Consider the following 16,034-nt stretch of genomic DNA (forward strand, 5'->3'; position numbering starts at 1 on the left):
TTTAGCGTAAACGTTTTTTGCTAGAAATGGGAGTCCAATGCAACGCGCTTCAACTGTATGCACCCCACACAATAGGTGTCACTTTGGGTAGATCTTACTCAAGCTGGAATGCCATTTTGCAGAAACAAGCTAACACTGTACAATTAGCAAGCAAATTTTTGTGTCGTGTTCATGTTCCTTTTTTTTTTTTATAACCACTCCCCTTTTAATGCCTTTTTGGCCCCGAGGGTATATTTGAATAAATAAACAAAGCAAGTTTTTATGCAATATGCACATGCGTTCAACCTGTGCTATCAATGAATTGTAAAGCAATGCAGTGCGTTACAAACTCATGGTAAGTAGCCCTGCTACTAGGCCTTGAGTATCACGACTGAACGTTAAGTGCGGCAAGGCATGCATTTGGTTGAAGTGGCGCGAAACAGGAAAAACTTGACAGCATGGAAATGATTTCAGCAAAAAGACAGGAAAGATGCATATACATAAGCACTGTCCAGTACTTATTAATAGATCTTTTCAGTCCTTTGGTTGCTGTCGCTTCACTGCTGCTTAGGTTCTCGCAGCAATGGCAAACAAACAGGAACAAAAGAAAAGACAGCACACAGACACCTGGATGGAATTCCTCAGTGGCCCAAAATGGTGGTGTGACAGCACGGCACCTTTATTTGCAGGTGTACTGGTAAGAACAATAAAATGAAAAAGCTCAAAAGAGCATGTTGCTATACAATGGCAAGAGTCACTTGCAGCAGAAGCATCATGACCTGGAGAAGCCTCGGCCTCCGAATCCACCGCCGCCTCGGCCTCCGAATCCACCACCGCCACCTCGGCCACCAAATCCTCCGCCGCCACCTCGGCCTCCGAATCCTCCGCCGCCGCCTCGGCCCCCAAATCCACCGCCGCCGCCTCGGCCTCCAAATCCTCCGCCGCCACCTCGGCCTCCGAATCCTCCGCCGCCGCCTCGGCCACCAAATCCACCCCCGCCTCGGCCACGGAAGCCGCCACCACCTGGACCTCCTCCGCCTCTGCCACCACGGCCTCCACCTAGATTGAGGAAAGGAAAACCAGGGCACAAGCATCAACATTCTGCATGCTGGACTGTTCCAACTTTTCCTTGAGGTTATCCACTCAAGCATTTTTCAGTGTGCTTTTGTTCTTCAAAGCAGATGTTTGATTAAACACTTCATTTGAAAGTTGTGCACCAATACTGGTTGTGCCTTATTTTCTTCTCAACCCTTCTACAGCAGAACCTCTCCGATACGAATCTCACGGAACTGCAAAAAATAATTGTTTCAGGCAGAATTTGTATAATAAAAAATGAGCAAAATGAGTTACCAAAAATCTATTTTTGGGTGAGAAGATATATTTATTGTTGCCTGCTATCGCTCAGTGCTCAGGGTGACACTAAGCGAGTGGCCATTGTGGCGCTGCGATGTGCTGGCTGGCCAGTGTTCCAGCTCCAGTGTTCGCAGCTCCCGTACTAGCGGCATAGCGTTCAGAACACCGGAAATTTCGCCTTGTACACAATGCATTTTGACCAGGGAATTTAACAAATTTGTATAATACTGAAATTGGTATTGGCCGTGATCTTATCCTTGAGATTATATATTGTAATACATGCGGCCCTAGAGCACTACAACATAAACTTCACATGCAACAGCTCATGAAAACCAGACCAACGGCCTGCACCTAGCAAGTTCCATAACCACAGCCATGGTGCTAAGGCTAGCAAAGGCCAGGACATGGCCTTACCTCGGCCGCCAGCACCTCTTCTACCGCCACCACGGTTTTGGCCACCAGGCAGGAACCTTGCCAGTGGCATCAGCTTGTTGGGGTCAATGTAGAACTTTTGGGAGAACAGGAAAGTCAGACAGGCACACATTAGACAGTGACTGCACAGTGCGTGGCACACTTGCACAAGGGGCCCACTCAATTCGCCCATGCACTCTGAAAAAATTCACAACTAGTTCAGCAAGGGTCATTACACTGATTTAAACAGTAATGAGGTAAGCATTTCTTGGGACTTGCAAACAAAACTGCAGCTATAAGCCTCCTACACCTCTTTTACTAATAAGTGCACCGCAAATGACGCATAAGAGATGCACAGAGTTTCCGCATGTGGTTCACAATAATAAAGTGGTCCATTACAGTCTCGTATAAACTTAGGCACAGTTTCTTTCAAGTATTGCAATGCTGGTAATGGCCACAAACATTTTGGAGCGAGCTTTTGTAGTGATAAAGCTGTGGCACATAATGAAACTAACAAAGTGGAACAACGATGCAATGAACAAGCCCACACAGACACACTAACAATATGAAAAGCTAGCTGTAACATTCTGTATAATATTGGCTGCAGTAATGGTCGTGCTACTGAGTTTTAAAAGCGAAGTGTGCAAACACCGCATCAGTGCATGAACTCGGTAATGAAATAGGGAGGACCATTGCTTAGGGGAATCCCCCCAAGATGGACTATTTGTAATAAGGGAGTAATTGCCCTTTGGCATCCACCCAAGCACAGCCATGCAGCTACAAAGAAAACCTATGAAGAAGGGTGCATAGATATTCAAAATTTCCAATACAAATAAAATACCTTTCATATTCGGTTCATATTCATATTCGAGAATTTCCCATTATTTGAAAACTCCCGAATATTCACCAGCGATTGTATAGACCTCCTTCACCCTGCGACGTCACAGAGATGCGGTGGCGCTGATGTCAGTAGCGACTTTCGCGCGGTAGGCAAAACAAGTTCCGCCTGCCTGTGCCTACCACAGCTACCGGCGGCTGCATCATGCCTGCGCACTCCAGAAGCAGCATGTACTGACCAGCTGCGTAACTGCCGCATCCGCGAGTATCACAAAACGGAAAATTAAATTACCCTTAATAGATTTCTCGCAAATAAATACCGCATTAGGAAATGGGCCGCTGTAGTAAAAGCGCGAAGCCTGGGTGTCGACCGGCGCTGCCAGTCAAAGTACTTCATAGCAGGGAAGTTGCTGCGCTCATTCACTTGAACAACAGCACGGTACGCTTAAAATTGCGCAAGGAAAAAAAGCATGTATGTAGCTGCACACGCATTTATCACCGTGAGCTGGTGTGCACGGGCGCCGGCAGGGTCACTCACCATCAAGGAGTGCGTTATTTTGTTGATAGCACAGCATGTTTTAACATGTGTAGAAGTTATACGAAAATATAATGGCGAGTTAACACCCTCGTCAAGTCACCCCGGGTCTTGAATAATTAAGTAGAAAGTGCGGAAATTTTTTATGCCAGCATGTCCCCAAAGCCTTGTTTTCTATGATGGCAGTATTACTCCTTTTTTTAGATTATCAGTACTTATGCTTGCAAAGTCACATGAAAACTTTTGTTATAAAAATAACTAACATACTACTGCTCCTGTGGAAAAAAAATCCGGAGATTTATTGCACTTCTCAACGTCTCTGGAATCGTTCGCGACAAATAGAATCATTCTATTTCCATTATTTACAAATTTACGAACGGGTGTGTGATGCCAATCCCTGAAAATGTGGTAGATCACAAACAAACCTTTAAGTTTACTCCCTTGTTTATGGCCTTTTCGCTTTCGCTTTGGTGAAAAAAATGCGGCACTGAAATCAACAAAACCTCTGATCCCTCTTCGTAGTGATGCTACCATTGTGGTGCTCCGTCGTCGGAAGCCCACAGAATTCGCGATGTGCCAGGACCATCAGAAACACCATTACCTCACAATTTTTTGCGACCACAGATGTAAAAACCGTAATTTTATGAACTTCTACTGAATATTTTACTATATTTTTTTGTCACCAAACCAGACCCAGGACTAGGAATGAACATAATCTCAGGAATTTAAACTTTTCACCAAATCAACCAGTTTGACAAGGGCAGAAGTCGGCCTGGCTGGTGCCCGATATGACGGCTATAAACAGCGGTTGCGCGAGACATATGAGATCGGGACACGGTCGACGCTGTCCCCACTTTTCGCACTGCGCGACACGTGTCAACAGATGGTGAGTGCACGTCGGCTCTGCCGAAAAAACGCCAGTGCTTCCCTCACTACTGTCCCGAGGTAAAATTATTCTGGCTAGTGCAGAGTGTCAAAAACTTTTCATTTTATTCAATGCCTAGGTAGAAAGCAACGGCAGAAACGCTTTATAGCCATAATACAATACACTGTGGCGAAATACACCGTACATGGCCAGCGCGAGCCTGTGTATTTCGAGGAATACAAAGTTGAAAGCATCAACCATTGTTATGATTCCCAGAAACTCAAAACGCGCCTACAAGCCTTGAAAACCGGCGCTGCACCACCTCAACTCGACGCCACTCCCTGGCCTCTTGCCTACCGCGCGCCCGCTAGTGACTGCAGCGCCACCTCGCTTGTTTGCAAACATGGAGGAGGTCTATACCACACAGACATTCAAAAATTCGACTGCGACAAAACCATAATATCTGGCCAAATTACCTGGCGATTGAGTTTCAACTGTCAAGAAAGGAATTAAAAGTCTTGTTTGCTTTGTTATTCGTCATTTATCATGTGGACTGATCGCATATTCGGACACGCTAGGCTTGACCTCACACGGAATCCCGCAAGTGGTCTGAGGTTAAGCATTCCCATTTATGGGCACAACTCGGGTTATGCGTACCCAATTTGTGCGACGCATATTTTAAACCAAATCAGTACAATTAAACGTCTATGTAACAAAACCCTTGGTGTAGTGAAGTATTCTAGTTTTCATAATTAGTGTCCATAGGACACCATGTATTTTTTTCAGTTCAGTATAAAAATAAGTAAATTTTGCCGTGCTTTAATGCAACGAAATTTCACTGCTGGTTGTACGGGCTTGAGTAGCTGTGCGAAGCGCGTCACGAAGCGCATACTGAAGTGTGTACATAAAAGTGGCTGCTGCCTGGCTGCACATGTATGGCACATAGGTGGACGGAAATGTGACGACGACCATAGTGGTGAGCAAATCGCTGCCGTACCACCTCGGGTAATAAATACGGCCGAGGCTCGGGCGAGTGCTGGCACAGCCATCCAGGCAAGCCCGCAACTCTCGTTATCCGGCCCGAAATCGGTGCCAAATTAAGTGCGCAGCCAGAGCTTAAAGGAGCACATCGCGTTTGTTGTATTTATCGATGCACAAAACCCAGTAAAATGACTGGAAGGGTTGGTGCTGTCGGTACACCTCCCAACCTCACTTCCTACAGACAATGCACACATGCGCAGGACAACACAAATGCTTGCGCTTGCAGTAGAAGTGTGATGAGGCATGGGGTGGGCCTGATTTTATTCTATCGGGTGCTGACTGGAGGACACTCTTCTCACTCCAGCTTACTTAAAGAGAGGGGGAAGAGCACAAGCTGGCATCCTGACCCCTGTAATGAGGCCACAGTGGCAGAACTCGCCATCATATGGGCAATGTGCCTAGGGACTCGCAAGCGGATGACCAAACTCAAGACAGGTGTGTCGTCCCCATCACCCATGCGGCACTGGATGCGGAGCTCACAACAGGAGGTGCAATGCAATTTCTATGGTCATACAAACGGTGTGCAACGCCATCATTATGCCGAAAAAAATGTAGAAGCCACGGACCATTTCCACTGCAAATAAAGGCTTTTCCCATGAGTGATCCTCAGCACGTCTTGAAGGACTGGTTGGTTTTATGGGGTTCAACGTCCCAAAGCGACTCAGGCTTTGAGATGCAGTAGTGAAGCGCTCCGGATAATTTCAACCCCCTGGGGTTCTTTAAAGTGCACCGACATTGCACAATACACGGGCGTCTAGCATTTTGCCTCCATCGAAAAATACAGTCGAACCCGGATATATCGAATTCGAAGGGGATCGGAAAATAGTTCGATATAGCGAAAATTCGATATACAGATATAGGCTAAAACTGCACTCCCGATCATAACAAATTGTGGCTTACCGTTTGGAACAGCCGCGAATCACATAGTATGGGCGCGCAATGTGAAAGCGCTTTATTTCGCGGAAAAAAGATCACTAATTTTGGGCTGCTTTTTCCCCTGGGAAACGAAGTTCAAAACACTGGCCTCGATCTTCTCGAGACTGTCCAGGTGCGAGAGCACAGTGCCTTCCATTTCGCCGCAACAGCGCCGAATCAGGCTAACGCTGACGCCAGTTCAGTGGCTGCGCACGGACGTGTTTCTTCGACAACACAGTTGCCCTCGTCGTCGCTGGAGTCGGCGTCTTGAACGCCAGCTACCGCTTGAACTTCGCTGTCAGCGTTAAAGTCCTCAACAGTCACTTCGGACGGAACGGCGCCGAGAAAATTGGACAAGTCGCGAAACGCGTCGTCCAAGCACTCATCGTCATCTAAATCTTCCGGACATTAATCTCCGGCCACTGTTTTGGCAAGGCCTGCCTTGCCAAAACAGATGGCTACTGGGGCCTGCTTCAAGTCGCGCGTTGAAACACAGGCACACACACAAAAAAAAACACGCGAGGCGCAGATGGAGCGATAAGAGCGAAGCCTATAGGCAACCTGCAGTGTAGTTTGCAGGTACATGTGGCGCCGTCTCGTGGCCGAAGAGACAAGCACTGAGTAGGCAGCTCGGCGCGGCCCGACCGGCTCCGCTTCCCGAGGAAGGCGCAAACAGCGAGTTTGTGCAGCTTTGCGGATTTTCTGGAAGCTTTACCTCGGCGATCCTACGCCATGGATGTCGGTCGCACTTGGGAAAAAAACCAACCGGAGATACTGTTGCGTGAAGGACTGTCATACCCGAGAAGGGAACGGAGACGTGAAGCTGTTTCGTTTCCCTGCAAGGCCGTACGGGTCAACCCGGCGACTGAAGTGGATCGTCGCAGTGCGTCGTGTCAAGGAAGTTGCACTGGTGTTATAATTCATGTGAAGCTAAGAGGAGAAAAAAAGTATAAATGTGGAGCGGCTGAATGAAGCTATAATATTGAGCGTTCATTAAATTCGCCGCTAGTAGTTCTCTTGCTTGGTATCGTCGAATTGCGGTCGCGCTCCCGCGTTGAGAAGCCGTTTTCTGGTTCTGTCAGAACAACGGTCTTCAAATCAGGATTCGTCGCGTTCGAAAGCAGGGCTCTTGGTCGCGGTTTTGTCCTATACTGGTACTCAAGTACGTGCGCTCAACGTTAGCGCGTACGTGTCGAGGTACCATGAATTAAAGGCAGCACGCCTCGCGGGGTGAGTCGCAGGTGATTAATTCAGGTCCCACTCCCGTATGTCGTTCCCTTATGTGTTTGCCCGTCTCGCGCAGATTTCCATGCTTTGCCTAAGGGGTGAGTTGATTTTGCAGTGCTTTGTGTCATACAAATTTGGTTGCATGATATTTTAGTGGTGAAGACTTCTTCAACTGCAGCCCAAATGACAACACAAAAATATGTTCAAAACACTTTGTCCGTGGTGAAAACAGTACCACTGAAACGCATCCCGGTTATCTCCCGACAAGCAAGGTCATACATGAAACTGTCCTAACATTATTAACAACCTGAATTCAGCTGTAAACACCTCGATACCGCGGGAGTCATAAAGAGGCTCACTGTGTGGTTGCTTGGACGTTCAGTCTGGGCTCGATAGATGCAATTCTTTCTGTACACCCACCACTGTTTACTGTGCTTTCGATTACACGCTACGGGAAAAATTCACATAATCACGGGTCCCGTGCATCTAAACTTTGTCCCTTTATGTTTTTCAAAATCTATTTTCCAGATCAGTTACCAATGCAAAGCGGCGAGACTGTTGCTTACACATGCACTGTACATGCACAAGTTGAACGTCGTACACGTGTTTGCCCCGCTGAGACTGACACTTCACCGAAATTTCAGCACCGTCCGTTTCCTTCACTGAGTGAACATGGTTGCTCTCGTAAAGGCGACATCCTTTTTAGAGCTCCGGTCGCCGAAAATACACACCGATGGCATCAATAGGCTTGAATCCGCAATATAAAACAACCGACATTTTCAAATTCCTACTGGGCATGCACGCCGCAAAGAACGACCGCCTACCCAGTACCAAAAAAACATATGGTGGCGGCGCTGTAAGCAGCGCGACAGCGGCGCCGCCTGGCTATTGCATGTTGCCTATGCGAGCGGCAGTCAACGCGGCTGCGAAGGAACGACAGAGGGAAAAGAAAGAGCAGGGAGAAAGATCGGCGCTCTGGGCTTCGTTTTTTTTTTTTTTTTTTTCTGAGCTCTCTCTTTTCCCCAGACCCACGATGTGCCCACGAGCGACCGTTTTCTCTCTCTCTCTTTCCCCAAGAAGCGTGGTCGCCGCGCGTCTCCATGCGGCGCTCTCTCTTCGCTGATCTCCAATGACCTTGACGGAGCACACGCCGGCGGTACAGGAGGAGAGGAGGAGTGGGAAAGCTCGCGCCGGTGGGGCGCAAAAACGGGGAACAAAAAAAAAAGGGCCCTGCGCCTGCTGACTGCGGAAATGTTCTCCGCTGAGGCGGCTGAGGACCGGACAGGAATGTCTTTGGGGAAAGCGCACCTTCCAGGGGCGCGGCGCGGCGCGGCGTTCGATATATCCAATGTCCGGCGAAAATGGAATTCGATATACAACGCAACTGTCCTATACTTTCACATAGTATTTTCAAGGGGGTAATCTGTGTGTTCGATATAGCCAATAATTCGAAATATGCGGGTTCGATATATCCGGGTTCGACTGTATAACCGCCGTGGCAGGGATTGAAACCGCGTCTTTCAGGTCAGCAGCAGAGCACCATAACCACTGAGCCACTGCAGCGGCTCGTTTTGAAGAACTGTTTGCATGCTAGGAGATGGATGTCAATACAGCGAAATTTATGTTAGAGTAAGTGCGAATTTTACCGACTTCGTTAAATCGAGATTTAACAGTAGGGGCCTGGGAGACCTCATCAAGATAACGCCATGAAATTCTGTAACTATCTCACTCAAGTTTTACATCCGAATCGTGCTGTGGAGGAAGGGTCTATGGAGGAGAGGATGAAAGGAGGGCCAGGACTGGATCCCATGACCTCGCACTCAGCAACTGAATACCACAACCATTGAGTCATCGCAGTGGTATGTGTATCTAACTAGCAAGTTACCAATTCAATGTTCCATTGGTGCCATCAATGGCTGCCCTCTTTCACAGACTCCTTGAGAAGACTAGTGCACTAGCGGTGAAGAAGGTGCACCACTGCTGGTGAGCACCAGGTCAAAAACTGACATGCTCCTGGGAAGAAGGCCATTCTGAACTTTCTTCTTTAATTCAATTCTGTCACTTAATTAAAGGTTACAGTCCACAAGGGAAAACTTACGAGCCTGTCTCATGTACAGTGAGCATCAAAAAAATCAGGGGAAGTGCAGACTCACCTTTTGCTTTTTGCTGAAGGAATTCGCCTTTACATCGTCTTGCAGCTTTACTGAGACAAACTGTTGCATCAAATGTCAAGGATTAAGTCCAGGGCCGGCTTAAGGGGGGGAGGACATTGGTCTTAGACCAACCTTCCTTATTTTTAGTCCAATCCAAATGAAACTATCACCTTGCTCAGTTTTTGAATCTTAAATTGCTCTTTCTATGATTAGTTTGTTCCTAAGATAATTATAATTTTACTTAGCCATTGATTAATACCTTGGTGCAGAAAAAAAAAAGAGAAGAAATGGCTCAATAAAAATTACTTTTAATGCATGGCTATGTCATCTAATGAGTTAAGAGTGCTATAATCAGAGCAGCTTTTCCATTTCAAACTTATTAGTAATTTTATAGCACTTCGAAAAGCAACATTCAAGATGTGAATATCGTGCATCGATAAACTTTGCAAAATCATAAATTTTTTATGCTTAAATGAAAACTGTCCTTCGATTATTGCAAACATTGCGCCTACAGCTTCCATTTGTAAACAAAATGACATCTCTATCAGTCCTAGATGCCGAGATATCGACATACTAAGACAGCCAGGTGTCCAAAATTTTCATGATCATTTGCTCCTGTGCAAATTCAGCCCACAGGACGATCTAAATTTAATATTATCGAGACATGTGAGCAACCACCCTCGCATGACTCTGGCGGTGATAACTCTTGCGCGTCGGGAGCGGGGAGGGTGGAAAGCACTGGCAATGCAAGGCGAAGAGTCTGTTTCATGGGGCAACAGTGGCGAGCTGGCCAAGAGAGGGAACATGCGGGAAGAAGCATGTGTCGGCCGCGGTGACGTCCCCTTCCCCACTATCCCCACTTGCAGCGGCATTGTGTGAGCCACGGTGGCAGAAGTGGTGGTGGCTGCTGCCGCGGTTGTGCTACCAGTGTGTTCTCGAAATGTTTCTCAGCGTTTATGACTTAGAGCAACAGGGTGTTCTGTAAACATTTTCTAGGTGATTTCGCCTGCATTATTTCTTGTTTTGGTTTCCGTTCTGCACTGTCCTTTCGAGTCTTCTCACAAAAACCTGGATGTAACGAAAAATCCCGGACTTTTTCCAGTTTCGTTATATCCAGGCTTAACTGTACCTCGAACTATTTCGTGATCACTTTTGAGTTCGATTACACCTGGGATCAAATGTACTATTATTAATGAGCAGGCAAGGTGCTTAAATCATTATGCACTTGGGTTTGATAATGAACCTGTGATATCAATGGTTCTCCTGACACACAAAAGTGAAATACAGGCCTAATGGAGTGTCAGCACCAAGCTTCGGCTGTACAAACAAAACAAGGAAACCCAAAATCAGATGGCGCCAATCAAAGCAGTTATGCATCGCAACAAGATGTTTAGAACATCGTAGAAGCTATGCAATGATATAATATAATAATATATATAATTTCGTAATTAGTTTCACTGCAGGTCACACCATGCTCTCCTGCATAAATGGATACACGAAATACAATGAAAATGTACTGGCTAGGCAAAGCACAATAAAAAAAGTACACAGGAAAAAAGTTATTTGGTGATCCACTCATTTTCCAAGCATTCTACTCACATTCTACTTTTCCAAAAGTTACTATAAAATGAGAGTACATCTTTTTTAGCAGAACAATGAACTGATTTATGGTCAATGAGCCCATAAAATTATGAAACTCTTTTTACATACCTCTTCAATATTAGCCAGACTGCTATAACCTACTTCTGGTGCAGATTAAACAATCTGTTAAGTGAAAACTCCATGCACCGGTTAGTACTCCAGAAGGATCAATTGCTTAGGTCTCTATTCAGACAACATTTATATTTAACTTAGGAAATCAGGCAGTGAATATTTCAACCAGAGAGGCAGCCATTGTATGCAGTGAAGATAAAAACACAAATTCATTCAAAAGAGGATGGGCAGACAAAACAGAACCAATGGAACTAGCCTCTTCACTTTAAATCTCTTTGACAGCGGCTCCAACCACCACCAGACAAAGGGTTTCACTGTTAAGGATACAAAGTCTCGGATGGGTCCAAAGATTTCATCCACTTTGCCAATTTGCTGCTTGTTCTCCAAGTAAAGCGGGGCATTGAAGAAGGGCACTCGCTCGTCAGTCACCTTGGCCACCAGGTCATCCTGGCATGGGTGGCTCAGGTAAGCGAACTCTGAAACAAAAAAAGGCAGTGCAAGGCTGTGATCCCAATCTGTCCCAAACGAGCAAAACAAGTGGCGTAAGGTGAAATGATGAGAATGCTGCTTGCAGCAGTGAGACACGCAAGTGCATTCTCTGCACAACCAAAATCTCACAACACCCCAACACCCACAACAGGCAACTCCACTACAACACAATGGCACCCTGCTACAATGCGAGAGATGTGGGCACTCATAAGGGCGAAAAAACACCCGTTATCACAAAGCTGCAATATCTGCGGTGAGAATGAAGAGGCACCGCTTGTGGAATTGCCTACAGCAAAAAATTTTTCAAAGGTGATTAGTATTGGATTAAAGTTGCCCCTCAGTGTCTTCAGGGCCTTTCCCTTGAAACTCCCCCAAAAGTGGCCAAGAAATTGATTTTTTGAAAACTGTCGTATTCGCTTGTATGCCTCATTTTTCTTGCTGTCTCAGTTTCACTGCTGAAATTGACTGGCAAGTACTCTAAAACAATTGTTTCGTGAACCACAGAGGCTCTGCATTGCAGAGAAATGCTTGAACAATGGCCATTTTTCTCCGTTGCAGTTTTCTGCCAAGATATGCACCTTGCAGAGCAGATTTCTTACAATTGGTTTATCTATTTTGAGTGCCTTTGTTCTGTTACACCGTAGCACAGGTCAATACAAATTTCTGAATCTTAAATTTCCTTTATGAAATTTTTTTTCTCACTCCAGATATGTCAACGAATACTGTATCGAAATCAATTAAAAACTAAAATTTGTGCATTGCAAAAAAAAAATAACACACTAGTAGGAATGCAACGGATGTTGAACCAGTCTTCTGCCACATTTTGTCAACTCTGCAATCTTTTCACAAGATTCACAGGAAAAATATATAGTGGAAAAAAAAAATTTCTGGAGACACAACTTGAAATTTTGTGACAGTAGTCATAAAGTTATTTCTAATAAGCTCAAAAAATTTCATGGAAATATATAAAGATATAAAAATATTTTTTTTTTATGTTGAAAGCCAGCTGCATCCTCGTTAAGATACTAAATGCCAGGCATACTGACGTGGAAAAATGACGTAGAATTTTACAAGAGCGCGCGCGCGCGACACACACACACACGCACACACACACAGAGAGAGAGGGAGAGAGAACATCTTTGGCTTTGACAATACAAGGTCACTATCAATGTCTGTGTTGTAATTTTTTCTACTAAGTCTGCTAAGCTCTAGCTCGCCTCTCGACATGTATTACAGAGCCCTTCTGCATCCCCTGCATGTCCATGCGGCATTCAGAATCCTCGATTTGCAGTAAGACAAGAATGTTACACTTTCATAGCATTCTGCAACACATTGCAACAGTGTTCCATGGCTGCCCATCCTGCTATATCAGAGCAGTTTCTCTTTTCCGAAGCCTGTTTCACATGAAAGCGGAAATGCTAGCGAATCCTGCTGCCGCGGCGAAAAAACCTGTTTTGAGTCGTCGCTGCGATGAGCGGCGAGGTTTCGACAAGTTGGAAATGTTCGCTGCGACGCGCCGCTCAATCGCTCAGTCGCTTGCATGTGAACCAGCTTTGAGTGAAAAGTGCTGGGCACAGATCATTAGAACTCGAAGTGCAGGAAAAATGCAACAGCTAGCACTGGAAACTTCCTCCAAAGCAGCAACATCAGTACAGTGCTAAAAGCAAAACAAGCAAAGAGTGAACACTCTTCGCAAGTGCTTGAAAAATATCACGTTTGAACTCAATACCTCAAGCTCTACACAGATCAACAGCTTCAAATATATCACACTTGTATAATGAATGCACTTCTGTTCCCCAAGAAATTCATGACAATTTAGGGAGTGCATTCATTACAAGGGACAGTACATTAACAAAAATTTTCATTTTCACAACAAAAGCAAAGGGTGCTTTTATTATGTGGAGTGCACCTACCATACATGTAAAAATAGCATGTACAGTCTTTGTCCAAGCCCAAGGGGGTTTTGCTTCTAAGCAGTGCAGTAGGTCTACTGTAGAATCCATGAAGTCCAGCTTTCAAAAGCAAGAGGACGAGAGTGCTACTCTCCTTCAAAAGATTTAGAATGGAATGGAGGCAATGCAGAATGAGCCCCACAGCACTGCTCAGGAGCAAACCCTTTGGGCTATTTACTTTTGAGTATGGTTGTGCTTGTTTGTGTTTGTACACATCTCATGCAGAAACAGCAAGAAACATGCAAAAGCTTTTCAAACATGACTTCCAAAGAGGGGGCATGTAGTAAGAGGCAGCAGAAGGGCATGCAGTGAGTGAAATGGACTCTTTAAAGGTGCACTGAAGAGGAATCTGAACTCGTCTTTTTGCCGCGGGAACTCTATCTACACGTTCCGAGCATTCTTGGAAACTTCGAATTATTGTCCCGTGCAGCCATTTCCGTAATTTAAATCAGATTAAACGCCCCGGCTCCCGCCTTTTTTTTTAACTCCCCGTAGACGGTAGGAGGAGTCAACCAGCGTATCAGCCAGTCCCGTGGCGGCTTGCCGCTCTGCCATCGGCAGAGTGATACGTAGCGATCGGCGAAAGCAAACAGTACACGCATACTTTTATTTCCATGGGCCTAATTTGCGGCTATGTAGCCTCTGACTGGATCTATTTATCCTCGGAAACCTATTTATTCTTCTCGAAAACCTAAAAAACAAAATAAAAGCAAAAGTAGAGCCGCCACGAGACTGCCTGAAAGGCACTACACACAATAGTTGACTCCTCCCACCGTCTGCAGCAAGTTCAACAAAAGGCATGAGCCAGGACGTTTAATCCGATTTAAATTAGGGAACTCGGCTGCACAGGACAATAATTTGAAGTTTCTAAGAATGCGCAGAACGTGTAGATCGACTTCCCATGGTAGAAAGACAAGTTCAGATTCCTCTTTAATGCACCTTCAAGTCACACTACCCTAGCTGAGTAACAGTGCTGCCCACCACTAGCTACTAATGATGATCATGCAGGAGTGCTTGGGAAGATGACAGACCTTAGAAATAAGTGTTACACTCCAGTGGGCAATGATGCAGCCAGTTACCACCTACGTACACCCTGTAGATTTGACCCAACCGAAGGAGACATGTCATACAGAAAGCCAGCTTCCAAAAACACAACACTGAAAAAGCATTACGTATAAAATGCATAAATGCATGAGATATGCATGTGGTTTGGTTTGGTTTGGTTTATGGGGTTTAACGTCCCAAAGCGACTAAGGCTATGAGAGACGCCGTAGTGGAGGGCTCCGGAAATTTCGACCACCTGGGGTTCTTTATCCTACCCTTTTTGCTAATTTCAGCTTCCTGACAATTAGGTTAGAAATTGAATTGAAACAATTACTTCCCATGCAGCCTCACTGCAACCGCCCTACTCAGATTTTTGGTCGTGGTAGAATAAACCAGAAGAACACTACTTTAGGCAACCTCTCCCCTTTTCTCCTCTTGCGCTAGTAGGGAAATGTGGGAAGTCTACTTGCCGACAACTTCTTCAGGAGGCCCTTGGTCATAACCACCACGGAAGCCACCTCTGCCACCGCCAAACCCACCTCGACCACCAAACCCACCCCGGCCACCACCTCGACCACCAAATCCGCCCCGATCACCGCCTCGTCCACCACGGAAGCCGCCGCCACCGCCGCCACTTCCACCCCGGAAGCCTCCACGGCCCCCTCGAAAGTTGCCACCCCCTCCTCTGTTCATGGCACTGCAATGAGAAACCATTAAACATATGTAATATGAAGAAATGTCACAGAGGAATGGAAAGACAAATGCTAGCTATAGATTGGTAACACTGATGTCGCACTGCCACGTCGCTCGACTAGGAGCATGAAAAAAACCTTTTTCCACTTAGTGCCACCTGGCTTGTGGAAGACTAGTGGAAGCTATGTGTGGTTCACCATCATGGCACTCCCGACACCACAAGCAAGCCATCTATAAGGGCACCAGCCTTTCTGCAAATACACAGGGTGTTCAGTGAGCACTTTCAAAAATTCCTAAAAATGGGGTGTTTAATATAGTCAGAATAATTTTACGAACGCACTCTCAGCCATGGTGTTAGTCAGTTACTTTAAAAGCATACTAATTAACTAAGACTGCCTGATTAACATCTAACTGGCACAATTTGGTGCTTAGTGCTAACAGCGAGTTCGTAACCTCAGGCAAGATGATCCTGTATCAGTTTTTGAAATTAAGAAAAAGTTGTTCTCTACACCCCCTGCAGCGCGAGGAAATCCAATGCTATATTCCCCATCAAACCAAAACTGAGTGCATGAGGCAAGCAGGAAGTCCAGTGAAAACAACATTCTCTGGTGGCGTGCTGCATTAACTACGCCGCCGAGCTGTATTAACTACAGCACCAAATTCGAACTAACTGCTTCATTGTACCACTGCATACACTCCCTTTTGCCACGTCACTGTCGAAAATAACAGCCACTTAGTTAATGATATCATTGTCCTTGTACTAGGTGACAAAGCAAAACAAAATGCACGATGTGGTACAGTCGGGGACAAAAGTCTCCGGACCACGT

At 45.8% G+C, this 16,034-nt stretch overlaps 1 protein-coding gene across 3 annotated transcripts in view; it reads right to left on the reverse strand.

The window, feature by feature from the left end:
* Positions 1-611: 611 nt before the first annotated feature.
* The window catches only part of LOC149354139 (uncharacterized), a 17,174-nt gene continuing 1,751 nt past the window's right edge, over positions 612-16,034 (reverse strand). For 2 of the 3 annotated variants that reach the window (XM_089583081.1, XM_089583082.1), the window contains exons 2-6: positions 14,985-15,211; positions 11,357-11,505; positions 9,317-9,376; positions 1,747-1,840; positions 612-1,038 (exon numbers count right to left, since the gene is read on the reverse strand). In XM_089583081.1, the coding sequence (XP_089439207.1) occupies positions 752-1,038; positions 1,747-1,840; positions 9,317-9,376; positions 11,357-11,505; positions 14,985-15,207 (813 nt within the window). In that variant the 5' untranslated portion in view covers positions 15,208-15,211 and the 3' untranslated portion in view covers positions 612-751. Of the gene's footprint in view, positions 1,039-1,746; positions 1,841-9,316; positions 9,377-11,356; positions 11,506-14,984; positions 15,229-16,034 lie in introns of those variants that run through there. The other variant, XM_089583080.1, reaches the window with a different exon arrangement.

Source organism: Amblyomma mixtum, chromosome 3, assembly GCF_055824585.1.
Source record: "Amblyomma mixtum isolate Tamu chromosome 3, ASM5582458v1, whole genome shotgun sequence".
Lineage (NCBI taxonomy): Eukaryota > Metazoa > Arthropoda > Arachnida > Ixodida > Ixodidae > Amblyomma > Amblyomma mixtum.